Below are 27,089 nucleotides of genomic sequence, written 5' to 3'. Positions count from 1 at the left end.
GTAACCCATAATTTTTTTATTATGTATCATTAGTTTTCTATGGCTGTCCTAACAAATTACCTAGTGGTTTAAGACAACACAATTCATTATCTTATAGTTCTATAGGTCAGAAGTCTGATGTGGGTCTTATTGGGCTAAAATCAAGGTATTGAAAGGGCTGTGTTCCTTTCTGGGGGCTCTAGGGGACGATCTGTTTCCTTACTTTTCTCAGTTTCTAGTGGCTTGCATTCTTTGTATATGTGCTGCCGAAGCGAGCACTGTGGCTTGCATTCTTTGGCTTGTAGCTCCTTTCGTATTCAATCAAAGCCAACAGTGACCAGCTGATTCTTTTTCATATTGTGTCCCTCTAATACTAACTTTTTGGCCTTCCTCTTCTATCTTTGGGGACCATTGTGATGACACTACAAGTGTGGGGTAACACTTGATAATCCAGGATAATCTCCCTATTTTATTTTTTTAAAGATTTTATTTATTTACAGACAGAGATCACAAGTAGGCAGAGAGGCAGGCAGGGAGAGAGGAAGGGAAGCAGGCTCCCTGCTGAGCAGAGAGCCCGATGCAGGGCTCGATCCCAGGACCCTGGGATCATGACCTGAGCCGAAGGCAGAGGCTTTAACCCACTGAGCCACTCAGGTGCCCCTAATCTCCCTATTTTAAAGTCAGATGATTAGCAACCTTAATTCCATCTGCAACTTTAATTAATTCCTTTACCATATAACAACATAGTCACAGGTCTTGGGGGTTAGAACATGGGTTTCTTTGGAAATCTTCTGCCTATCATAGTTTACCCTTAGGAAAACATTTTGAGCACATCTCCCAAGTGCTACTGTTAAACCATATTAAATATTACTAAAACTAATTTTCTCTTTTTTACATAAAAATAATATAGATTAAAAAGTTCTAATTTTCTTCCCATATTTCAGTGGGGAAGAAAATCATGCTCATTCCTCATTTTATTTTTTATTTTTAAAATTATTTTTATTAGCATATAATGTGTTATTTGCCTCAGGGATAAAGATCTGTGAATGGTCAGGCTTCCATACTTCACAGCACTCACCATATCACTCATTCCTCATTTTAGAGACTACTGGATAATTGTAGGACTTAGGAAAGATCCCACCTTGGAATTAGGAAATTTAACTTTTAATTGAATTCAGTAAATATTTACTAAGTCCTAACTATGAACAAGGCAGTATTTTAGATATATATAGAGACACAAAACTACATGGTATATTTATTCCAGGAGGGTTAACTACTGTAATAAACAACATAAAATCTTATTTTTTTTAAGGGCTTGGTTTCTTTTCTTGTCTTTTTTTTTTTTTTTAAGTTTTTAAGTAATCTCTCTATACCTAATATGGGGCTCGAATTTATAATCCTGAGATCAAGAGGCACATGCTCTACCAACCAGTCCAGGCAAGTGCCCCTTAAAAGCTTGTTTCTTATTTATGTTCAATGTGTGTTGGGTAGAGGTAGAAGGGGAGTTTTTGTTTTGTTTAGTTTTTTGTTTTTTAAACCGAAGATGGGGCCTCAGATTCCTTCACTGGATCTTCTGCATCTGCTGACAGATGAAAAAGGAAAGTATGGAGGATAGGGTTGAGGTTTTTATGGAACAGGCTTAGAAATGACATGATCACTTCTGCCCCTATACCGCTCTCCAGAACTCGGTATTAAGGTGTTAACCAGCTGTTATAGACACTGGGAAATGTCATTTACTTAAGGAGGAAAAGGGAAACAATTTAGTGAATATATAGCCATTCTCTTCCACATATATAAGATCCCTACCCTCAAGAACCCTCTAATTCAGTGGAAGGAGTAGACATAGATAAAACTTGATGTATAAAGGCAGGCCTGCTAAGTGTTATAATAGAGTTTTAATAGAGTGATATAAATGTGTAAGGAAGAGAAAGATTACTTTGGATTAGAAACATTAGGGAAATATTTGAAGTTATATCTCTGAGATGAGAATTATTATAACCATTCCCAAAGTGTGGTTTTAATAATCAAATAACTTGATACATGGCAGTGCCTGGCACACTAAATGGTACATAAATGTTGGGTGCTATTGTTATTGTTATTCTTTGGAGACGTTCTTTTTTTTTTAATAAATTTTGATTTTAATTATCATGTCTCTAAGTTTTATTTTTTTAAATTTATTTGATAGACAGAGATCACAAGTAGGCAGAGAAGCAGGCAGACAGAGAGAGGGGAGGAAAGCAGGCTCCCTGCTGAGCAGAGAGCCTGATGCGATGCGGGGCTCAATCCCAGAACCCTGGGATCATGACCTGAGCCGAATGCAGAGGCCTTAACCCACTGAGCCACACAGGTGCCCCCTTTGGAGACGTTCTTGCGCTGAGTTTTTAAGGATTGGTAGAGCTTTGAAGAGTGGATTCCAGATGGACTCATTCTAGCAACAGTATGGAGGTGGGAGAATTTGGGACATTTTTAGGAGTAGAAACTTATATAACTAAAACATAGAGAATGTAGGTGGATATAATAAGAGATAAGGAAAGAGAGGTGTGGGTCAGATCATTCACACTCTTGAATAACACACTCTTGAATTTGGACTTTGATCAGGAGCTGTGTGCTGCCACAAAAACTTTGAGCAGCCATTAGCTTCTTAATGAAAGGTATTGTATCTTGCTTATTTTTTAAATCCTTTTTATAACTATATGAAGAGGTAATACAACATTGTGATTAAGAGCACAGAACCCACTGTTTAGGTTTGATGCCTGGCTCTGCCACGTATTATCTTTATGACTTTGGGCAGATTACTTTATTTGTCAGATCCCAAGTTTCTTTATCAATACGATTGGGAGAACAAATGTATTATTTCATTGAATTATTGTGAGGATTAAATGAATAGAATATAAAAACAATGCATGCATAGTAAGCGCTCTTTAAGAATCAGTTGCTATCATTATCATATAATCTTTACCAGTGCCTGGCACATAGTAGGCATTCAATAAGTTGTTCTTTTTTTAAAAAAAATTATTTATTTATTTATTTGACAGAGAGAGAGAGAGAGAGCGAGAGAGGAAACACAAGCAGGGGGAGTGGGAGAGGGAAAAGCAGACTTCCTGCTGAGCAGGGCACCAGATGTGGGGCTCGATCCCCTGACCCTGGGATCATGACCTAAGCCAAAGCAGATGCTTAAGGACTGAGCCACCCAGGCACTCCGGCATTCAATAATTTTTGAGTGGTCAGACTCGTGTTTTAAATTTACCCAGCAAATATTTATATACTATCATATGACCGGCAAGAGAATTCATTTTGTTTTATGAAACATAGTTAAAGGTAGGAAATGATGATGCCATAGGAGAGTGGTGTAGATGGAGAGCCTTGGTAGTTAGTTCAGAAGCATGCTAGTTCAGAAATACTTCTCCTTAGAGGGAGCCAGGTTTGTTTTGTGGGAAAGGAAGTATTTGAACTGGGCTTTGAGGGTAGGGAGAATCTAACTATGTAGAAATGAGGGGAGGGGCATTCTATGCAGTGGAAACAATCTGAGAAAAGTCAAAGGGTATATAAAAGCATGGTAATAACACTTTATGGAAAATAGTAAATCATGGTACAGGAAATACTATGGCAAATTAAGTTTCTGGTCGAAGTCTAGTTTACTAGTAGTATCAGAGTTGGGAGTTTCCTCTTACAGTCTCACTAACTTTAGAGTGGTTTATCATTTGCCTTTTGTCTAGACTGAGCCTTGGTGCTCAGTATGTGCTCCAGGGGTCTAGGAGCATCAACATTAGTTGGGAGCTTATTGCCTGGGTGGCTCCGATGGTTAAGCATCTGCCTTTGGCTCAGGTCATGATCCTCAGGCTCCTGGGATAGAGTCCTGCATCGGGCTCCCTGCTCAGCGGGGAGTCTACTTCTCCCTCTCAATTTCCCTTTGTGTTCTCCTCTCTCTCAAATAAATAAAAAGAATCTTAAAAAGAAAGAAAGAAATTCAGACTCTCAGCTTAGCTTCTCTCTGCCCCGACCTATTGAATTGGAGTCTGCAATTTACATAATTCCCAGGTGATTTGTTTGCACATTAAAATTTAGGAAGCACTGGCTTAACAAACAACAGTAACTCTTCTTACATCTTTTTTTTTTTTTTTTTAAGATTTTATTTAATCATCTGACACAGAGAGAGAGATCACAAGCAGGCAGAGAGAGAGGGAGAAACAGGCTCCCTGCCGAGCAGAGAGCCCGACTCGGGGCTCGATCCTAAGACCCCGAGACCATGACCCGAGCCGAAGGCAGAGGCCTAACTCTCTGAGCCACCCAGGCAGCCCAACTCTTTCTACATCTTAACAAGTGTGTGTGTGTGTGTGTAGTGTAAAAACTAAGCACATGCATTAACAAAGAGCTCTCTTCCTGAGTTAAGTAATTCTGGCTGGCATGATTTTGGGTGGTGGTAGTGGGGAGTAAGAATCATTCCAAATGTATTTTTTTTAAAGATTTTATTTATTTATTTGACAGATCACAAGTAGGCAGAGAGCAGGCAGAGAGAGAGAGAGAGAGAGAGAGAAGGAAGCAGACTCCCTGCTGAGCAGAGAGCCCAATTCGGGGCTTGATCCCAGGATCCAGAGATCATGACCTGAGCTGAAGGCAGAGGCTTTAACTCACTGAGCCACCCAGGTGCCCCCCAAATGTATTTTTTTAGGTCTGATCTCATACCGAAAAAAAATTTGAGGCTTCATCCGCAACTTAGATTTTAATATAATTAGCAATAACAATTTCAGTGACAACTTACTGTTGATATTAAGTACTTTTCTAGGGACACCTGGGTGGTTCAGTTGTTGGGCGTCTGCCTTTGGCTCGGGTCATGAGGACTGAGCCTTGCTTTGGCCTCCCTGCTCTGTGGGAAGCCTGCTTCTCCCTCTCCCATTCTCCCTGCTTGTGCTCTCTCTCTCACTGTGTCTCTCTCTGTCAAATAAATAAAATCTTTAAAATAAATAAATACTTTTCTAGGCATATATCACTTCCCTGTTAAGGATGAGTAATATTTCCCTTTTAAACTATATGCTTTTTATAGAACTGGAATGATGAACTCTGCTCAAGCTCTTCTTCCAATATAAAGCTAATACCTGTCTTAGCTTGTGAGCTCTATGACACTGTTTTGGATGTGGTGGGTGGTGGAAAGGAAGTGAGGTTGAGGAGGTCAGGCAGAACAGTTTCACATAGAAGTAGAGTTGTGCTGTACCACTGTGATGTGGTGATGTGAGTCGGGGGTGGGGAGGAAGGTAGGCAGAAAACTGTCACATGAAGCCAGTGCCTGCCTGAATGGGCTGGCTGTGATGTCTCTGGGGACGATGTGGTCATAGTGAATGGTGGGCTTGTGGGGGTGTATCATGCCCAAACCAGGTCTTTTCAGCTTCTAGAAGGTCCATGACTTTAAAATGTAGCCATCGTTTTGCTAGTAGAGTCCTATTGCCTAGCTTCTATATAAATATTTGATTAAATAAAATACATACCTCTTGTCTTTCCAGCCTTGAACCTGCCTCTAAATGTTCTTTTTTTAAAAAATGAATTTACATTGTCAAGCTAATTTGGTGATTATTGCTTTTGCATTCAAGAAGTGTTTGTTTTGTATCTTATGTGCAAAGCATTGTGTATCAGGCACTGTGTATAGAAACAGATGAGAAGAGATCTGTATTCTTGAAAACCGTTCTTATATTCCAGCCTGGAGAAGGAGTTAGAGGTGTTAAAAGAAGAAGAATAGCTAACATATTCTAGTGCTTATTACGTTCCAGGAGCCCAAGTTATGTCATTTCATCTTCACAATAACCATTTGGATTAGGTAATAGTAATACTTTCATTTTGCATGTGAAGAAACTAGAATATGGAGAAGTTATCATGAAGTGGCAGAGCCAGAATTCAAATATAAGCAGTCTTACTCCAGACCCTGGACCACCTCAGTTATGCTTATGAGCAGTCTTTCAAAGCAGGGTGAAAAGTGCATTGTAGTACTGTTGGGGAGGAAGGGAAAGATAGAGGAATAATGCTAGCCGAAGATATCTAGGAGATCAATGTAGGGAAGACGAAATTTTAGCTGATCCTGGAAGGATGGTTTTCAGTAAAATGAAATAAAGTAGTCTTCCAACTCAGAGAAGAGCTTGAACTTAAGTTTGTAGGTCATAAAAATCATTCATGCCATTAAACAGATCTTTACTGAGAGATTGCTTACTGTGTGCCAGATACTATACTAGGTACTAGAAATGCAGAAAAAACCCCACAAAAAACAAAAAACAACAACAAAAAAACCACCTCTGAATCCTTCATAGTAAGGAAGTTACAAAAGAATGATATGGGCAGAAAGCCAATTATAATGAACTTAAGAATGAGTGAAGATTAAAGAAACGTAGATAGTGAATATAACCTATTAAAGTTTGATAACAAATAAAAAGAGTAAATTAGTATCCTATTTTAGGGATGGGGCAAGGAAGCATTTTTTGAATGGAGGAAATTTAAGTTTATTTGTAGGATAGAACTAGAGGAGATGAAGAGATGGGCAAAGAATAAGGCTTATAGGAAAATCTGAGGATCCAAAGATAAGTTGGACCAGATCAAGTTTTAAATACTGTGGTAAGGAATTTTAAACATTACTCTATAGGCAGAAGGGAGCCGTTGAAGTGTTATGAAGAGGGTAATGACATATATTGTGGTTTGAAAGGTGATCCTAATAGCCATGTAAGGGATGGTATGATTTAGGATCATTAATAATGATAGATTAAAAGCAACTAAGTTTTATTTGAGCATGGGCTAGACATTGCTAAATACTGTACCTGAACTATTCCATTTAATCTTCCTAAGTAGCCTCCAAGATGGTGTTATTTTGGGGTCCCATTTTTGCAGATAAGGATATTATAAGTCCCCCTAATTGGGAATGGGTTGGATCCCTATGCAGTTGTTGCAAGTGTTGGCAAACTGTTTCTGTGAAGGACTAGACAGTATATATTCTAATCTTTGCAAGTCATATAGTCTCTATCGCAGCTAAGCTGCCATAGACAATACCATGATTTTGTTCCAATAAAAATATTATAAAAACTGGGTGCCTGGGTGGCTCAGTTGGTTAGGTGTTTGCTTTCGGTTCAGGTCATGGTCCCAGAACCCTGGGATGGAGTCCCTCATTGGGCTCCCTGCTAGGCAGGAAGTCTGCTTCTCGATTTGCCTGCCCCCCAACTCCTGCACTCCCTTTGCCTCCCTCCCCCGCCCTCTCTCATGCTCACAAAAATAAATGAATAAAAACTTTCAAAAAATTATAAAAACAAATATTGGGCCATAGTTAACCCACCCCTGTTAGGGCCTATTATAGTTTGAAAAGCCATAATGAAGAAAGAAATGTGGCTTATCATATTTTACTTTATCTCTTTTTGCTATGGTGGGGCAATAGAACTAGAATTATTCTTTTTTTTTTTAAGATTTTATTTATTTATTTGAGAGAGAGAGAGAGAGAGACAGAGATAGTGAGAGAGAGCATGAGTAAGGAGGAGAGGAAGAAGCAGACTCCCTGCTGAGCAGGGCTTGATCCCAGAATCCCGGGATCAGGACCTGAACTGGAGGCAGACTCTTCACTGAGCCACCAAGGTGCCCTGGGAATAGAATTATTCTTAGGTAGGGATAGGGATACCATTTAATCTCAAGAGAAGCATCCTTTCTGTAAGAGGCTCACTAGAAACAGCTATTTATGCATACAGTTTAGCTATATTCTGCAAAATACCCACTTAACTTTTTATTACAATTGCCTTACAGCAGAATGAACTCTAGAATGAAAGTTCTGTGGGATCAGGGACTTTGTTTTATTCACTGTCCTGTCCCTAAAGCCTTGTATATAGTAGCCACTCACTCAATAAAGAATTGTTTATTTACAATGATGTGGATGGAACTAGAGGGTATTTATTATGTTAAATGAAATGTCAGTCAGAGAAAGGCAAATATATGATTTCACTCATAAGTGGAATTTAAGAAGCAAAACAGATGAACATAGGGGAAGGGAAGGGAAAAGTAAAATAAGATAAAAACAGAGAAGAAGGGTGCCTGGGTGGCTCAGTGGGTTAAGCCACTGCCTTCAGCTCAGGTCATGATCTCAGGGTCCTGGGATCGAGTCCCGCATCGGGCTCTCTGCTCAGCAGGGAGCCTGCTTCCTTCTCTCTCTCTCTGCCTGCCTCTCAGTGTACTTGTGATTTCTCTCTGTCAAATAAACAAATAAAATCTTAAAATAAATAAATAAAAAAAAAAAACAGAGAAGAAAACAGACCATAAGAGACTATTAACTATAGAGAATAAACTGAAGGTTGCTGGAAGAAGATGGGCTGAATGAAAGATGGGCCTTAAGGAGTGCATTTGTTGGGATGAACACTGGATTTATATGTAGGTGATAAATCACTGAATTCTACTTCTGAAACCAAAACTACACTATATGTTAACTTTATTTTTTTTAAGGTTTATTTATTTATTTGACAGAGAGAGACATAGTGAGAGAGAGAAAACATAAGCAAGAGGGAGTGGGAGAGGGAGCAGGCTTCCGCTGAGCAAGGACCCAATGTGTGGCTTGATCTCAGGACCCTGGGACCATGACCCGAGTTGAAGACAGATGCTTAACCAACTGAGCCACCCAGGCTCCCCTGTTAACTTAAATTTAAATTTAAAAAGTAAATTAAAGAAATAGTCTTTTAATAAGTGAATGGCATGCTGATTCTTGTAATTCCAAAGACTGGGGAGTTGCATAGATACTTAGAGTGACTTATTTTAAAGGTGCTGTAATAACTGCAGCTCCCTCAGATTAACTGTTTTCTCATTCATCTTGCTCATATTTCCTCTGTTCCACCTCTTTCTGTTCTTCCTCTGTTCCTGTGTAGCCTCCTCTTTTTTTTTTTTTTAAGATTGTATTTATTTTTTGACAGAGAGGGAGAGAGCACAAACAGAAGAGCAGCAGAGGGAGATGGAGAAGCAGGCTCCCCACTGAGCAGGGAGCCCAATGTGGAGCTTGATCGCAGCACTCCAGGATCATGACCTCAGCTATAAAGGCAGAGGCTTAACCTCCTGAGCTGCCCAGGTGCCCTCAGCCTCATCTTTTTTACCCAACTAGTTTCTGACAGTAACTGCCACTCTCAGATGTTCTTTCTGCATAGGTTATAGACATCGTGCCATGCTGGCCAGAAACAGCATTCCAGATTCAGTCTTCAGCCTTCTGTATTACTTAGGTTCATTATGTATTAGACTTTTGTCTACCCAACATTCCTCCCACTCACCCTCTTCCTTATTAGGTAGTGATTTTCATAGTAAAGAAATTGAGAGATGAATGAAGTTAAATGTCCCGCTTTTCCAAAGCAGGAAGTGGAGGTAGGAGCAAGGGTTAGGGGAGAGTGGGCACATAAAAACCAGCTTTTTGGGTTTCCTGTCTGGCTCAGTCGGTGGAGCATGTGACTCTTGAGCTTGGAGTCATGAGTTCGAATTGCATTTGGGTGTAGAGATTATTTAAAAATAAAATCTTTTAAAAAAAGAAGCTTTTCTGCCCAGTCACCTTGTGACTGAATTTGATTCTCACCAGGTCCATGTTTAAGTTATAATTATGATAATTACGTTTTTTTTTTGAACTCTTCCTGTATGCCAGTTACTGTGCTATGAACTTTATATTCGTTATTTCATTTAATCTCTTCCAACAACCTTATGTTGTGGACAATGTTATCCTCTTTTACAAAGAGGGAAACTAATGCTTGTGTAATAGAGTGGAGCTGGGATTTGAGCCCACACCCTCTAACTTCAGAGCCTTTTAACTCCTTTACCAATTCACTTCCCATTTATTCCCGAGCCAGAGGTAAGTTTCAACCGGTCATTGGTGCCTGTATCCTATTTTCAGTACTGCCTAGATCTTTCCTTGGGTTCTTTCCTTTTTCAAGTTCCCACCAAGTCTCTGGATGCAGTTAGAGAAAACTGGCGGTCCAGAAACCACCTCTTGGAGAAACTCTGAAATTTCCACATTTGTAATTTTGGTCAAAGTGACATGTCTTTAAAACTCTACTGTGATATTACAGCCAACCACATATTCTCCCTCACTCAGTTCCTTTTCACTCAACAGTCATTTACTGCATGTGCCTCCTATTTTCTAGGTACTGCTCAGTGCTATGAACACAAGGAAGAATATGACCTGGACTCTGCCTTCATGGAACTTTATGGTCCTTTCCAACTTTACCACTGCTTTGCCTTTACTCTCACTTGTAGTCAGTCTACGCTTTTCTTTACCCTTCTAAACTAGAGCTTACTTGAGACTTGGCTTTTTTTTTTTTTTTTTAAGATTTATTTATTTGAAAGAGAGAGAGCGTGAGCTGGGGGGGGGACAGAGTGAGACAGAGGGAGAGAATCTCAAGCAGACTCCTCACTGAGTTGGAGCCCAACGGGGCTGCATCTCACAACCCTGAGATCATGACCTGAGCTGAAATCAAGAGTCAGATGCTTAACTGACTAAGCCACCCAAGTGCCCCTTGAGGGAATTGTTAATGAGACTTCCTTCTTGGCTCAATTGTCACTGGCTTTGTGACATTTATCTTTTCCTCCCATTTTAATGATCATCATCAGTAATCATTTATGTATGGTTTTTAATTTTAATTTAAAATTTATATTTTAAATTATTTTTACACATAAATATAACCTGTTGGTTAAAAAGACTTCAAATGTAACATAAGTGTGTATGCTAAAAAATAAAAATTACCCTTACCTGGTCAGTACCACTTAATGTTTTTCTTCTTCTTTGTTTTATAGCTTTCTTGAGATTTAAATGATGTACAATAAACTGCACACATTTGAAGTGTGCACTGCAATAAGTTTTGACATATGTATATACACCCATGAAACCATCAACATGAGGTAGTGAACATGTCCTCCTTCCTTCCCTTTTCACCCCATAAACTCCACACCTCTCAGGCAACTATGAATCTGCTTTTGTCACTATAGATTCATTTTACTTTATAGACTTTTATATCAATGGAATGGGATAGTATGTACTTTATTGGGTCCAGATTTTTTACTTATTTTTATTTATTATTTTTTTAATTTATTATTTAAAAAATTTTTTTAAAGATTTTATTTTTGGGGACGCCTGAGTGGCTCAGTTGGTTGGACGACTGCCTTCGGCTCAGGTCATGATCCCGGAGTCCTGGGATCGAGTCCCACATCGGGCTCTCAGCTCCATGGGGAGTCTGCTTCTCCCTCTGACCTTCTCCTCGCTCATGCTCTCTCTCACTGTCTCTCTCTCAAATAAATAAATAAAATCTTTAAAAAAAAAAAAAAGATTTTATTTTTGGGGACTCCTGGGTGGCTCAGTGGGTTAAACAGCTGCCTTAGGCTCAGGTCAGGATCCCAGCGTCCTGGGATCGAGTCCCATATTGGGCTCCTTGCTCAGCAGGGAGCCCGCTTCTCCCTCTGCCTCTGCCTGTGCTCATTCTCTCTGACAAATAAATAAATAAAATCTTAAAAAAAATAAAGATTTTATTTTTTAAAGATTTTATTTATTTATTTGAGAGAGAGACAGTGGGAGAGAACGTAAGAGGGGAGAAGGTCAGAGGGAGAAACAGGCTCCCCATGGAGCTGGGAGCCCAATGTGGGACTTGATCCCAGGACTTCAGGACCACGACCCAAGCTGAAAGCAGTTGCCTAACCAACTGAGCCACCCAGGAGCCCGGGTCCAGATTTTTTAGTCAGCATAATTATTTTGAGATTTATCCACTGTTGCATATATCCTTTTTGTAGCTGAGTAATTAGTCTGTTGTATGAATACCATAATTTATTTTATCCATTCAACTTCTAATGGGTATTTGTGTACAAGTTTTGTGTTGACATATGCCTTCACTTCTTTTGTTTTAAATACTTAGGAGTGGAATAGCTAGATCATATGATAGGTACATGTTTACTTAAGAAACTACCTCAGTAGTTACTTAAGTTAAGTAGTTACTTAAGAAACTACCTCAGTCTTCCAAAGTGGTTGTACCGTTTCATATTCCCACCAGCACTGCATGGGTATTCCAGTTGCTCTTCATTTTTACCGTCATTTGGTACTGAAAGTCCTTAATTTTAGACATTCTAATAGATGTATTAGTACATCTTATTGTTTTGATTTGCATTTCCCTAAAGATCTTGATCTTTTCATGTACTTATTTTCCATCTGTATATCTTTAGTGAATTGTCTTTTATTCTTTCTCTATTTTTTAAATTGGGTTATTATTGTGTTTTGAGAGATTAAAAAAAAAAATCTAAACATGGGGTGGGTGGCTCAGTCAGTTGAGCATCAGACTCTTGATTTTGGGTGGGGCTATGATCTCTGGTTTTGGGGATTAAGCCCTGTGTTGGCCTCCACAGTTAGTGTGGAATCTGCTTGGCATTCTCTCCCTCTCCCTTTGCCTCTCCCCCATCTAAGATAAGTAAATAAATCTTTAAAAAAAAAATCTAAACACAAATCTTTCTTAGGTATATGCACTGCAGTCTATGACTTGTCTTTTTTTTTTTTTAAGATTTTTATTTATTTATTTGACAGAGAGAGAGAGAAAGATCACAAGTAGGCAGAGAGGGGGAAGCAGGCTCCCTGCTGACCAGAGAGCCCCATGTGGGGCTTGATCTGAGGACCTTGAGATCATGACCTGAGTAGAAGGCGGAGGCTTAATCCACTCAGCCAGCCAGGGGCCCCTATGACTTGTCTTTTCTTTCTCTTAACAGTGTCTTAGGAAGAGTTCAAGATAGGGCACCTGGGTGGCTCAGTTAGTTGGACATCTGCCTTCAGCTCGGGTCATGGTCCCAGGGTCCTGGGATCAAGCCTCTCATTGGGGTCCCTGCTCAATGGGGAGTCTGCTCCCTCTCCAACTGCGCCTCCCACTCGTGTTCTCACACGCTCTGTTCTCTCTCAAATAAATAAATTAATTAATCTTTTTTTTTTTTTAAAAGCACAAGATTTTGATTTAAGAAGTCTAATTAATTGGGGAAACTAGGTGGCTTTGTGGTAATTTGGCTCAGGTCATTATCACAGAGTCCTGGGATCAAGGCCTGCATCAGTCTCCCTGTTCAGTGGGGAACCTGCTTCTCCCTCTCCCTCTGCCCTTGCGTGTGTTCTCTCTCTTGCTCACTCTCTCTTATCATAGGTGTAGTTATCATTTGTCACTATGCAAAATTATTTTGATATTATTGACCATATTCTCTGTGTTGTACTTTACATTCCCATGACTTATTTGTAACTGAAAGTTTGTACCTCTTCATCCCCTTCAGCTGTTTCTCCCATCTCTGTCCCCATCCTCCCACAACCATCACCAATTTGTTCTCTGTATTTATGAGTCTGTTTTTATCTTGTTTTTTTTTTTTTGTAGATTCCACGTATGACACCATATATTATTATTATAGTGCTTCCTAGACATTTTCTATTAATATCCAGACTTTTAAAAATATAAATGGGATTTGTAGCTCACTGTTTTTATTTAACAGTATATTTTGGATATATTCCCATATCAGTGCATAAAAATCTACTCCATTCCTTTTAAATGGCTGTATAGTATTCTAATCTGTGAATATACTATAAATATTTAGTCTTTTATGGGCAGGTATTTGATATACAGTGGTAAAGTAAATGTCCTTTTGTATGTACTCAAATTGAGTCTATTTATAACATAAATTCTGAGAAGTGGAACTGTTGGAGCTATTAAAATGTTTGCTAGATACAATCAATTACCCTTTGAAAAAGTTGTGCGGGGACGCCTGGGTGGCTCAGTTGGTTAAGCAGCTGCCTTCGGCTCAGGTCATGATCTCAGCGTCCTGGGATTGAGTCCCACATCGGGCTCTTTGCTCCATAGGGAGCCTGCTTCTCCCTCTGCCTCTGCCTTCCACTCTGTCTGCCTGTGCTCGCTCTCTCTCTCTCTCTCTGACAAATAAATAAATAAAATCTTTTTTTTTTTTTTTTTAGATTTTATTTATTTATTTGACAGAGAGAAATCACAAGTAGACGGAGAGGCAGGCAGAGAGAGAGAGGGAAGCAGGCTCTCTGCTGAGCAGAGAGCCCGATGCGGGACTCGATCCCAGGACTCTGAGATCATGACCTGAGCCGAAGGCAGCGGCTTAACCCACCGAGCCACCCAGGTGCCCCAATAAATAAAATCTTTAAAAAAAAAAAAAAAAGTTGTGGAAGAACTTAACAGTGTTTCTTTTTCCTGTTTTCTCACCTTCTGGACAACACTGAGCATGATCAATCTTAATCTTTGTTGATTTGATAGATTTTAAAAAACAATATCTTCTTTTAATGTATATTTCTTAAATTATGAGTGAATTAGAGCATTTTGATATTTTTATTAGACATTTTACTTTTCTGTGAATTACATGCTTTTTTTTTTTTTGCTTCCTTTTCTTTTTCAAGATTTTATTTATTTGAGAGAGAGAGAGAGTGAGCATGAGTAGGTGGGGAGGGGGACAAAGGGAGAGGGATAAGTATGCTCCCTGCTGAGCAGGGAGCCCTACTTGGGGCTTGATCCCAGGACCCTGGGATTCTGAGCCAAAGGCAGGTGCTTAACTGAGCCAACAAGACATCCTTTGCTGCTGCTTCTTCTTCTGCTGCTTTTTTTTTTTTTAAACATATTTGGAGGTTTTTTTTAATGTAAAGGAAGTTAGTCCTTTGTCTTCCAGCATATGGGTGCTTTTTTCCCCCTCTCTCTCTCATAGTTACTAGTTTTTAAATTACAGACCTTCAGATTGGCTAGTCCAACCTGCTTACTTTCTACATGAGGAAACTGAAGTTCAGATAGTGTTAGTGTTTCTCTCTCCTTTTTTAAAATTAAAAATAAATTTTTTTCTTGAGCATGTAGCTAGATGATAGTGGACCTGAAACCAACAACAAGTCTCCTTACTTCCAGTTTGGTGCTTTGGTGCCTTTTCTAATATACCATGCTATTTTTAAGGCTTACTCCTTTCTGTCCTCCACAGTTGTTTATTACCACTAGATCTTGCCACAACCAGATGTTTCATGGTAAACTTAGAATTTTACCAGCCTAGTATTAAAGTTAGAGAGGCTACAGGGTTGTACAGGAACCCAGGAGACTTCACAGGTATTGGATTGTTTCTAATGCATGAGTAACTAAACTAGTTTCTCAATATGGCAGTTGTGGTATTTTCGTTTGTTTAAAAAAAATGTGTTTTGTTTCATAGGTTCATGGGTGTGTGTGTACATCAAGGACAGTTGCATGCGCTTACAGAGGTAAGACTTAAGTAAGCCTATTGAAGTGGCTTCTCTGTCTTAGTTTCAGCATTCTGGGTTCCATAGTGATTGTTGTTTGTATAATGCATTGATATTTATGCAAAAATAGCAGTGTTAATAGTGCTTTCTTCTCTTGCCTGGGGACAATGGCTGTATTTCTTAATATTCTTGGATTCCCTCATAATACTTCGTGAGAACTCTGAGAATATGAGTGCTCAAATATTATATTGATTCTTGCTGCCTGGATGACCCTTTCCTAGGCTAAGGGATGGCATCACTTGGCTGTTTGGTGTACTGATCTAGAATTCCACTGTCACTGCTGTAGTGTCCTGATTGGTCTTATTACTAATTGGAATTAGTTTTCCTCTCCAGTCTCATTTCATTTTCAGCCTCTTCTAAGCAGGTAATATGTGATAGTCACTACTTAGCCTCTGAAGACAGAGAATCCTTTCTAGAACAAAGTCTTCCTAAATTCAGGTACTGAGCTGTCAGCTTCAGAATTTGCTTGGGTGCTTCTTAGAAACACAGATCCCTGAAATCTAGGTTTGGCAGGTTTTCATCGGGTCCATATGCATTTTTAAAAGCTCTCCAGATTATTCAAATGAGCATCTAGATTTGAGAATCTGTGTGCTAGAAAGTGTTCACAATTTTCCTTGGGAATTAAGTACCAAAATACAAAGTGAAGAAACTTAGGAAGGAAAACCGTTTTACAGGATTTGTGAATGCTCATTTCCTGCTGGCTTGGTGCCTCGTTTTAGTCCTTAATATCTGCTGATGGAAGGTCCTGTATGCTTCACTCTTTGTCTCTTTTCTCAGTTACTGAGGGCATCAGAATGTGGAATGTGTGTAGCTCTGTCCTGCCTTTTTTTTTTTTTTTTTAAAGATTTTATTTAAAAGATTTTTTATTTATGTGTGTGAGAGAGAGAGATCACAAGTAAGCAGGCAAAGAGAGAGCGGGGAAGCAGGCTCCCTGCTGACCAGAAAGCCCGACACAGTGCAGAGAGAGCCCGATGCGGGGCTCCATCCCAGGACCCTGAGACCATGACCTGAGCTGAAGGCAGAGGCTTAACCCACCCAGCCACCCAGGCACCCTCTGGTTTGCCTCTTTTATCGAAAGTCAAAGAAGGCAGAATAATGAGGTAATTAAGAGCATGACCTCTGACGTCTTGATTGCCTAGGTTTGAATTTCTCTGTGTCTCAGTGTTGTTGTCTATAAAATGGGAATAATAATAATAGTATCTGCCCCAGGGAGTCTAGAGAGAGAAGACCAGTGTCTGAGCCCTAGAGTATTTCAATTTTAAAAGCCAAAGGAGAAAGGCATTTTGAGAGGGAGTGGCTAGTGAGTTAGGGGAAAAACCAAGAGAATTGTATTGGCCTGGAATGGAAAGGAAGGAGTTTCAAGGAGGAGGGAGTAGGTAATTATGGCAGATCTTGCTGATAAAATGATTTCACAGGGATTTTTGTAAAATGCCTATTTGGCACAGTGCCTGGCATATAGTAATTCATTTATACATTTTAACTATTACAGCTTTTTTTATTAACATTGACTTGTCCTTCCTGAATTCCTTGAATTGTCAATATTTTTCATTTGGTATTTAATACTGCTTTTCAGTACTACTGTTAATGTTATTAAAATTTTTTAGAAACTTTTTATTGACATATGACATAAAAAAGCACACATATGATACATGTATAGCTCACTAAATTTTTACAAATGAACACACCCATAACCAGCATTCCAGATCAAAAAAACATTTTTTATGTATTTCTTTTCTCAGAAGTGAGTCTATAAATTCTTCAAAGACAAAACTCTCTCCTACTCTTAAGATTTCTATCTGCCAGAGCTCTGACACTAATAATTTTTTAAAATATTTGTTATACTCCTTTGTTATATCATTGTTCTCTGAAATGTAAATTTATTGGAAGGGCTTGTATGTTGGTTTTGCTGACAAAGAAGAAAATGCTTTAAAATCTGTAATCGTGTTGCAGATTCAGATTTGGGGTATAATGAAAGTGGCAGAATTGAATGATCTTAATGCAGCATTCTTTGTCGATGTTGCACTTAAATAATATTTTCTGTTGTTTGTTGTCTTACTCATAGCCATATATAAAATATAGTGCCCATTTTGTGAAAGAGTGTGTATTTCCAGTATCATTCATGGATATTGGCATAGCATATAACATTAATAATTTTTATTACGATGATAATAGGCTGATGGTCATGCAGCCCAAATATCCAAATGCTTATGGTTATTTTCAGAAGGGGATCAGGAAAGGCCACCATGACATAGATCTCTGGGGAATCCTGTGTTTATCCCATAATTTGACTTGGCAGCACAGCTATTGGTTTCACTAAGGATTATAAAAATAAATTACTAATAACATCTAGCATAGCCCTGGGAACTTAGATGACATTTAGTAGATTTTTCTGACTGGTGGAATGCTGCTCTTTATAATAATGTGAATACTATTTCTTATTTCTCTTGAAATACTTTGTCAATAATTACAGCAGACAAACATAGCTCTTGTTAGTGCCTATAAAGTACTGATAGTATTAGGAATAGTATTTCTCAGGTACAGTAGTGATCTGGACTTTTCTGGGCTTGAACCATTTCTGTGAGTCTTCTTTAAAATTATAGACATTGGGGGCACCTGGGTGACTCAGTCAGTTAAGTGTCTGCTTTTAGCTCAGGTCATGATCCCAGTGTCCCGAGATCGAGCCCCACGTGAGGGTGAGGCTCCCTGCTCAGCGGGGAGCTTGCTTTTCCCTCTCCCTCTGCCCACCCCCCTTTGTGCTCTCTCTCTCTTTATCTCAAATAAATAAATAAAATCTTTTTTAAAATAATTAAAAAATAAAATTATAGGCTTTAGGGTGCCTGGGTGGCTCAATCAGTTAAGTGTCTGCCTTTGGCTTAGGTTGTGATCCTGGGGTCATGGGATCAAGCCCCTGTCCTCCAAGCCTTTGTATCACATGTACTCTACACACAGGCCTTGGGATGAACAGTGCTCTGAATTGGGGATAAAAAGGCCGGTGTCTTCAGTGGTTTATGTCTGTCTGTCTGCCTGCTTAGCTGGGAGTCTGTTTCTCCTTCTACCCCTCCCCCCTGCATATGTGCATACTCTCTCTCTCTCTCTCTCTCAAATAAGTAAATAAAGTCTTTGAAAAAGTAATGAAATTGTAGGCATTAATTGAACTTGAAATAGTCAGACAGTTAGGTACTACTAACTACTACGGATAGTTTTATCTGTAGTTAAGTATAGACTTCTGAGGTTTTGTTTTGTTTTTAAAGATTTTATTTTTTTGACAGAGACAGAGATCACAAGTAGGCAGAGAGGCAGGCAGAGAGAGAAGGAAGCAGGCTTCCTGCTGAGCAGAGAGCCCCATGCGGGGCTTGATCCCAGTACCCTGGGATCGTGACCTGAGCTGAAGGCAGAGGCTTTAACCCACTGAGCCACCCAGGCGCCCCGACTTCTGAGTTTTTAAGCAAATGAGTTATTTGTTAAAGAGAAAAGTTTGATAAAAGATCAAATAAAACCTTTAAGTTTATAAGTTGAATTAAGAATCCATATTGTATCGAGTAGAAATACTTCATAAGTATGTCTTTGACTCAGGAAACCCTAACATTGTCTTTCATTTGGTCAAGAGTATCAAGGAAGTGAAAATCTTCAGTTTTGAAAGACAGAAAATATAACCCTATATATTAGTTAGCAATTGCTATGTACTATCCAACCACAAAACCTCAAAAGCATGCAATAATAAACATTTATTTCTTGTATACCTGCAGGGCTGAGCTGAGCTGAGCCCAGCTGGACAGCTCTGCTAGTCTCACTTGGGCTCACTCATGCATCTGGCAGGTCAACTGGTAGTCTGATTTAGGTTGGGCTTTGCTGGGATGGCCTTGCTTCAGCTGCTTCTGACCCTTGTTCGATCAACAGACTAGCCTAGATGTGATGATACCAGAACAGCAAGAGTAGGCCAGCCATTTGCACAAGTGCTTTTCATGATTCTGCTTATATTCACATTTGCTTGCCCAGCATCTCCACTGGACAAAAAAAGTCATACACCCGAGTCCACATTGGGAGCATACTGCAAAGTTGTATGTCAAAGGGCATCGATTCCACAACGGGTAAAGAATCAGAACCACTGTTGCAATCTCCCATATCCTATAAATATCCCAATTAAAAAATCATAATTATTTGTCTTTTCTACCCTACGTGAGGGCAAAGACATTCTCCCATTATAAAAATCATAGCTACCAGTTAGTTATTAAATACCTACTGTGGGCTAAGTGGTAGGCTTAGTGCTTTACATATTAGCTATAATTCTCACAATTCTGTAATCATATTTTCTCCATTTTATTTTATTTATTTATTTTTTTTAATGATTTTATTTATTTATTTGACAGAGAGAGGTCACAAGTAGGCAGAGAGGCAGGAAGAGAGAGAAGGGGAAGCAGGCTTCCCTCTAAGCAGAGAGCCCGATGCGGGCCTTGATCCCAGGACCCTGAGATCATGACTTGAGCCAAAAGCAGAGGCTTAACCCACTGAGCCACCCAGGCGCCCCAGTTTTCTCCATCTTATAGCTGAGAAATCTATGCTTAGAAAAATTAAGGGAATTTCCAAAGAAGGATTTGGATCCAGATTCATTTGAATTCAAAGTCTATACCCTTTCCATTATAACATGCTGTCCTTAAATGACTTATGTATTCCCCACAGTGCTAATAAGCTCTTATATATATTCCCCACAGATTCTTATATGTATAGCATGTGTAGTATTTGTAGAATTTGATTTTGACTATTTTTATATTTTGGGTTACTTAGAAAAAGATACCCTGGTTATTGGAGATATGAGAATGTGTTCAGTTTCAAGTAACAGAAAATAGTCAAAAGACCTTAAACAACAAAATGACTAATATAACTGGAATTCTGGTAGCTTATGAGGTTAAGGTTGCTTTATTTTTATTTTTATTTTTTTTTTAAGATTTTATTTATTTATTTGACAGACAGAGATCACAAGCAGGTAGAGAGGCGGGCAGAGAGAGAGAGAGGAGGAAGCAGGCTCCCCACTGAGCAGAGAGCCTGATGCAGGACTCGATCCCAGGACCCTGCGATCATGACCTGAGCCGAAGACAGAGGCTTAACCCTCTGAGCCACCCAGGCACCCAAGGTTGCTTTAATTCAGCAGCTAAATAGATGTTATTCAGAGACCCCATGTCTTTCCATCTCTTTGGTCTGTCTTTACATTGTCAACTTCATCCTAAGGTAGCTGTGATTTTACTCAAAAAGTAGCTGCCACCAACTTAACATGCTGTATGTTTTCTCTTCCATATCCAAGATGGAGGTGTGGAGTGTTGTCAAAGACAAGAGATGCTTTGAGACAGATTATGTGTCATCTCATAATGTCTTCTTTTTAAGCTTGTTAAGAAAGGCACAAAGAGCGAAATATCCTCATAATCAAATAGTTCAGGGATCCTCTCTGTGCAGAATCTTTCAGTGCCTAGAAGATTGGAAATTTGGGAAATGAGTGGGATATAAGGTTGTTGGGTAGGGATCTCAAATGACAATACTCTGGTCAAAGAGTCAGCAAAAGAATTGCTTGGCACATGTTTTGAGGTCTCTCTTGCCTTCTCTACCCTGGAGAAACTATGCTCCCCCCCCTCCCCACCATTCCAGTAAGAATCACTTAGCTATAGACACAGCAGTGAGGTCATTCATTCTGTTTACAGCAAAGTCACTTCAGTCAGGCAGGTACTTGGTAGTACAAGAAACACTCTTAGCTCATGAGGGAATGATTCAGCCCTGCAGGTGGCTGAAAAGAACTTTTTATTCACATAGCCCTCATCCTCTTCTCACTCACCGTTTCCACCCCCACTGTACACCTTCTTGGTTTTTTAAGGAATAGTTACTTGGGAAATTCCTTGTTTATGTGGGTTGATATGTGTTGTTTTTGAGGTTTTTTTTGTCAGACTTATAAGAAGCCTTATATAATCAGAGAGCTTATAATGAAAGGAAACTCTGTCGGTTCAGTGACCAGACTCATGCATTATTTATAAAAATGAGCAGCCAGACCCCGATTCTAGTTTCTTGGTGTGCTGTGATATTGCTGTTAGTTGTGCCTGCTTCTTTTTTTTCCTTCTGTGTGGCCCAGTACAGAGTATTCTATTGGCCTTATTTACCTTGAGCCAGAAGCAGTATTATCTGAGGCGTGCCTTGGGTTAACTTTTGCAGCATAGCCATACCTATCTTTCAAGCATGGGTGGTTTTGAGGAGACTAGTTCTGTCACATAATAGTGAAAAGGACACTCCAGATGTACCAACAATGATTGCCCCTGTGACTCAAGACTTCTAAAGGAATGGTGAGGGTAGGAGAAATGACAGGCTGTGAATTAGCATCTGCAAGAGAAGAAAGAGAATCACTTTACATATACCATTTTGAGTGAATTTGTTGTAGGCTAGGCAATCTACTAGGCTCTGGGCTTATCAGGATAAAAAGAAGCTTATTCCCTTATTTATTGCTGTATAACAAATTACCCTAAAATTTAGTGATTTAAAACAATCATTTTATTTTGCTTGTGATTTTGTAGGTTGGGAATTTGGAAGGGCTTTCCTGGGTCTCTGATCTACATGTGTCAGCTAGAGGGCCCACTTCCAGGATGGCTGCTGCATTCGCATGCCTTGTGCCGTGGTGAATGAGGGTGGCTTGGCCCCTCTCTTTCACTGCGTGGTGTCTCATTCTCTAGGTCATCTCCATATGTCTTGAGCGTCCCATAGCATGGTGATCTCAGGATAGTTGGACTTTGTATATGGTAACTGGAAAGAGGTATAGGCTACCCAAGTGGGAGCTGAAAGACTTCTTATGACTTACCTTTGAAGTTTCAGAATGTCACTTGTGCTCATTCTCTTGGTCAGGTCTGATTCACACGGAGGGGAGTTATTAGACTCTACATCACTGACCATTTTTACTCCACTGCAGTGTCTTTCATGAACTCAGTATTTAGTTACTGGGATAGTAAGAAATTTCTTACTATGTTCTTCCTTAAAAGCTATTTATAAATATCCAGCCATGACTTCATGATATTAACTCTTACATCTCCATGTATATTAATAGTTGTTACTCATTGTAGTTCATATTCTTTTTTCCTGTCAACTCCTGTTTTCTACTCAGTTACTTTACTAATATTTCAAATACAGCATAGCTCAGGTCACTGTTTTCAATCTTACCATTTTCTATTGTTAGAATACTTATTCCTCCAAATAAAAACTACAGAATTGGTTTTTACATTTTCCCATCTCTTGAATTTAATCAGTTCCCAATCTTTCTATTTTCTTTGTGATATCTTTCTGATTCTTCTTTCTCTGCATTCTTGCCATAATGTTATTCTATGTCTAGATTCCTACAAAGTCTTTGGCTGGTTTTCCTGTCTCCAGTCTTTCTTTGCTTTAGTTTGCTATATCACTATTCAAATAATCCATTAGGCATACTTTGATAATGTGATGCTTCTGTTCAAAAACTTCTGTTTAGGGGCTCCTGGATGGCATATTTGGTTGACTGACTCTTAGTTTTACTCAGGTCATGATCTCAAGGTTGTGAGATCGAGCCCTGTGTGGCACTCCGTGCTTAATGTGGAGTCAGCTTGAATTTCTTTTTCCCTTTACCCCCCTCCCCCTGTCTGCACCTACTTCTCTCTCTCCCCCCCCTCAAAAATAAATAAATAAATCTTTAAAAAAAATTCTTAAAAACTTCTGTTTAGCATTCTAAACTCTATTTGATTTCAGAATATACATCTTAAAAACTAGTTAGGTGGGTCTTTATGCTGTCTTCTACACATGCTGGCCTTAGATGTGCCTTCTAGGACCTAGGATGCCCTTATCTCTCTTCTTCCTCCCACTTTCCAAGTTATGTCAAATCCCAGGCTCTCTAATGCAGCTCAGTCTTCCAAATAAGGCCAAGGATGATACTTTGTGTGGTTGGGCCCATAGTATATGTTTAGGATGTTTATAGTTGGTTTTTAGTGTAGACCCAGTTCTCAGAAAGCTGAATTAGCCCCAGTGGAAAGAGCTTGAGACAGAAATAGTGTGAAGTGTCATATCTCAAGTCCTTTCACAATTAGAAGTTTATTTCATTTATACTTATAAAAAGAGCTAAAAAAACATTCCTATAAACACCTGATGGCATCTTTACTTTTGAAAAAGGTAGTTTTTATTTAATTTTTTGGTTTGGTCATTTAGTAATAAAAATATTTCTAAACAAATTGTGGTACATGTTTTCTTCCCTTATATTTAGTAACTCCCTATGACATTTGAGAAACAAGAATTTGAGGATGGCACTCTAACCCACAAATACTAGAAGAGTTCATTTAGTTTACCTTATTCTTAAAACAGTTTTCCCCTGACTTGCTAGCTTGCTTCTGGCTCATTTACTCATTCAAAAAATATTTATTGGGCTTCTACTATGTATCTAGCACTATTCTAGGCATTGGGAATATAATAACAAATAAATAAAAATCTCTGTCCTCTGAAACTTACATTGTGAACAGCAGAGGGGTGGGTAGGAGAGTTAGACCACATAGGAACCAAATTGTAATATATGTGGTTTCAGTGTGTGGGGTTTGTAATTTCAGTGTGTGGACAGAGAAGTTCTCACAGAAGAAGCAAAAATTAAGGAGATAAGGGAATTCACTATATGAGTATCTGGAGAAAGAGTGTTCTAGGAAGTGGGAACAGCAAGTCCAAAGACGTGGAGGCAGAAATGTTCCTGGAGAGGTTAAGAACTCCAAGAAGGGTGACGTGGTTGCAGTGGTGAGAGCAAAAAAGATAGTAGATGGGGGGCAGAGAGGAAATGCAGGCCAGATCACACAGTGTTGTAGACCATTGTAAGAGCTTCAACTTTTACTCAGGCTGAATTGTGAAGTCTTTGGGGTTTTTTGAGTAGGGCTATGATATGATGTGACTTATCTTTTAAAAAGATAACTCTGGCTACTGTGAGTTGGATAGACTGAAAACGAGGCAAGGGTGAAAGCAGGAAGACTAGTTAAGAGACAGTTGCAGTTGAGTTTGTGCAATAAATAAAGACTATGCAAAAAGGCTGAGAGATAATGGTAACTTGGACCAGAGCGCTGCTGGTGATTCTGGATCAATTTTGAGAGTAAACTAGGCTTTCTTGATGCATTAAGTGTGGAATGTGAGAAGACAGAAGGAGTCAAGGTTAACTCCGAGGTTTTTGGTCAGAACACCTGAAGGATAGAGTTGCTATTAATTGAGATTGGGAAGACTACAGGATGTGTAAGATGGGAGAGGACTGAGAGGTCAGTTTTGAACAGGTTGAATTTGAAATATTTATAGGACAAACAAGTGGAGATAACTTCATAGATCATGGGGATTCCAAGGAGTACTCTGAGTGATGATACCTTACTTGTTCAGATCCTGTTTATCACTTTTTTCATTAGAAAACATTTCATTGATTTGGAAGGAGGCATTTTTCAACTGCTGTATTATTTCCTGAGTAATAATAGTGAAAAAATCATTAATTAAATTGATTCCTTCCTTCCTTCCTCCCTCCCTCCCTCCCTCCCTTCTCTCCTTCCTTCTTTCCATCTCTACACCCAGGATGGGGGTCAAACTCCAGATCCTGAGATCAAAAGTCACATGTTCTACCAACTGAGCCAGCCAGGCACCTCCTGTTGTTGTTTTTTTTTTTTTTTCTTTTTTAAAGATTTTTATTTATTTGACAGAAAGAGACATAGAAAGAGAGGGAACACAAGAAGTGGGAGAGGGAGAGGGAGAAGCAGGCCTCCCAAGGAGCGGGGAGCCCAATGTGGGGCTCTATCCCAAGACCCTAGGATCATGACCTGAGCCGAAGACAGACACTGAACCAACGGAGCCACCCCGGTGCCCCCAGGCACTTTTTAACCAAATGTTTTCTATGTGCCAGGCCTTGGTAAATTTTTTCCCCTCTCTCTCTCCCTATTGTCTAGTTATCATACAATACCATGAAATAGGTAGTGTTACCCCCATTTTACAGATGAAGAATAGAATCTGGAGGCTGAGAAAGAAATTAATTTAAGGTCTTTTTAGCTAAGTAATGGAGCTGAAATTTGAAATCAAGTTCTGGCTGACTATAATCTTGTGTTTACTAGACTTTAAGCTCCTTGGAATTGGTTATTTTGTTACTAATGAGTCTTCAGCAGCTGGCACAAAAAGCATGCAGTAAATACTAGTTGGGTGAATGAATAAATGGGGAGAAGTGCTTCCCACACTTGAACTTAAAGCAGTTAATCTGGTTGCCACAAAGACATTTGCCTCTTCCAAGGTGGTTTTGGGCATCCATCTGATGCATCTTTTCTCAGTGTTGGTAGTGATAGGACAAAAGGAAGATTTAGAAAAATGCTTTAGGAGATTTCTAGCTAATCTTTCTCCTAACCCTCTCTGTGACTATGATACTAGTGTGGCAACTGAATTCATAGAGGTCTTTTTGAGTTTACTCTTAACCGGTTTCTTTCTTTTTTTCTTTCTTTCTTTTTAAAAAGGATTTTATTTATTTATTTGACAGAGAGACACACAACAAGAGAGGGAGCAAAAGCAGGAGGAGTGGGAGAGGGAGAAGCAGGCTTCTCACTGAGCAGGGACCCCCCCATGTGGGGCTCCATCCCAGGACCCTGGGATCATGCATGACCTGAGCTGAAGGCAGACTCTTAACTACCGAGCTACCCAGGTGCCCCCTCTAAACTAGTTTCTAACAGAAGTTTTGACAAGTGTGCTTTAAAAAAATTTTAAATTAACATATAATGTATTATCAGTCCCAGAGGTACAAGTCTGTGAATCGCCAGGTTGACAAGTGTGGTTTTCTTAACTTGATAAGTGGTATCATTCACAGAAATTGGGTCTGTGTAGCCCCTTGAGAACTAATTGTTTCTACTTTGGATCCTGTAAAGAATGGAAGGATAGTGGAAGGAGGGTGGTCTCCCAGTTTACCTCTTATACATTCCTGCTACTGAAGGGCATTTCAGCATTCCTAGACCAGATACATCATTGCTGTCTACACTTTTGTTTTTTATGTTGGTCTTTTCTTGTTGTCATGGTCACCATTATTTGCTTATATAGTAAATTCTTACATCAGTGATTTCCAAAGAGAATCATAAGCATTTCTTTCCTTAACACGCTCATTTTGGCACATTTCACCTTCCTATAGTAATTGCTTATGTTTATTTTCTACTCAGCAAATAATTAAGCAGAAAGAGAAACTAGTTTTTTTTTTTTTTATATTTCACTCATTTATTTGACAGAGAGAGATCACAAGTAGGCAGAGAGGCAGGCAGAGAGAGAGGAAGGGAAGCAGGCCCCCTGCTGAGCAGAGAGCCCGATGTGGGACTCGATCCCAGGACCCTGAGATCATGACCTGAGCTGAAGGCAGTGACTTAACCCACTGAGCCACCCAGGCGCCCCAAAAAGAGAAACTAGTTTTTGAAGGTGGCAGGACAATGTGTAAGACAAGTAGCTGCTTTAATAAATGTTAAAGTAATAATTTATAAAAGTATTATTGTGCTTATCTTTTCTACTATTTAGTTGATTGTTTTCTTTTCCTTCATTCCCAACCTCTCCCACTTTCTGTCTTATCAATCACCATGTCCTGTCCACTTCACCTTCTTCCTATCTTGAATCCGTTCACCTTGCAGCAGTTCCTTCTGCCACCATCTTGCAATAACCTTTTTTATTTTAATTTTTTAAATTTATTTATTTGGCAGAGAGAGAAATCTCAAGTAGGCAGAGAGGAGGCAGGCAGAGAGAGGGGAGAAGCAGGCTCCCTGCTGAGCAGAGAGCCCGATGTGGGGCTTGATCCCAGGACCCTGAGACCATGACCTGAGCCGAAGGCAGAGGCTTAACCCACTGA

At 39.4% G+C, this 27,089-nt stretch overlaps 1 protein-coding gene across 2 annotated transcripts in view; it reads left to right on the top strand.

Moving 5' to 3' along the window:
* TESK2 (testis associated actin remodelling kinase 2) overlaps positions 1-27,089 on the top strand; it is a 133,105-nt gene that overhangs the window by 79,326 nt on the left and 26,690 nt on the right. For both annotated transcript variants that reach the window (XM_082687278.1, XM_082687279.1), the window contains exon 4: positions 15,154-15,202. In XM_082687278.1, the coding sequence (XP_082543404.1) occupies positions 15,154-15,202 (49 nt within the window). The remainder of the gene's footprint in view (positions 1-15,153; positions 15,203-27,089) is intronic.

Source organism: Mustela nivalis (assembly GCF_964662115.1).
Source record: "Mustela nivalis genome assembly, chromosome: 10".
Lineage (NCBI taxonomy): Eukaryota > Metazoa > Chordata > Mammalia > Carnivora > Mustelidae > Mustela > Mustela nivalis.
This window is presented reverse-complemented; position numbering and strand designations above follow the sequence as displayed.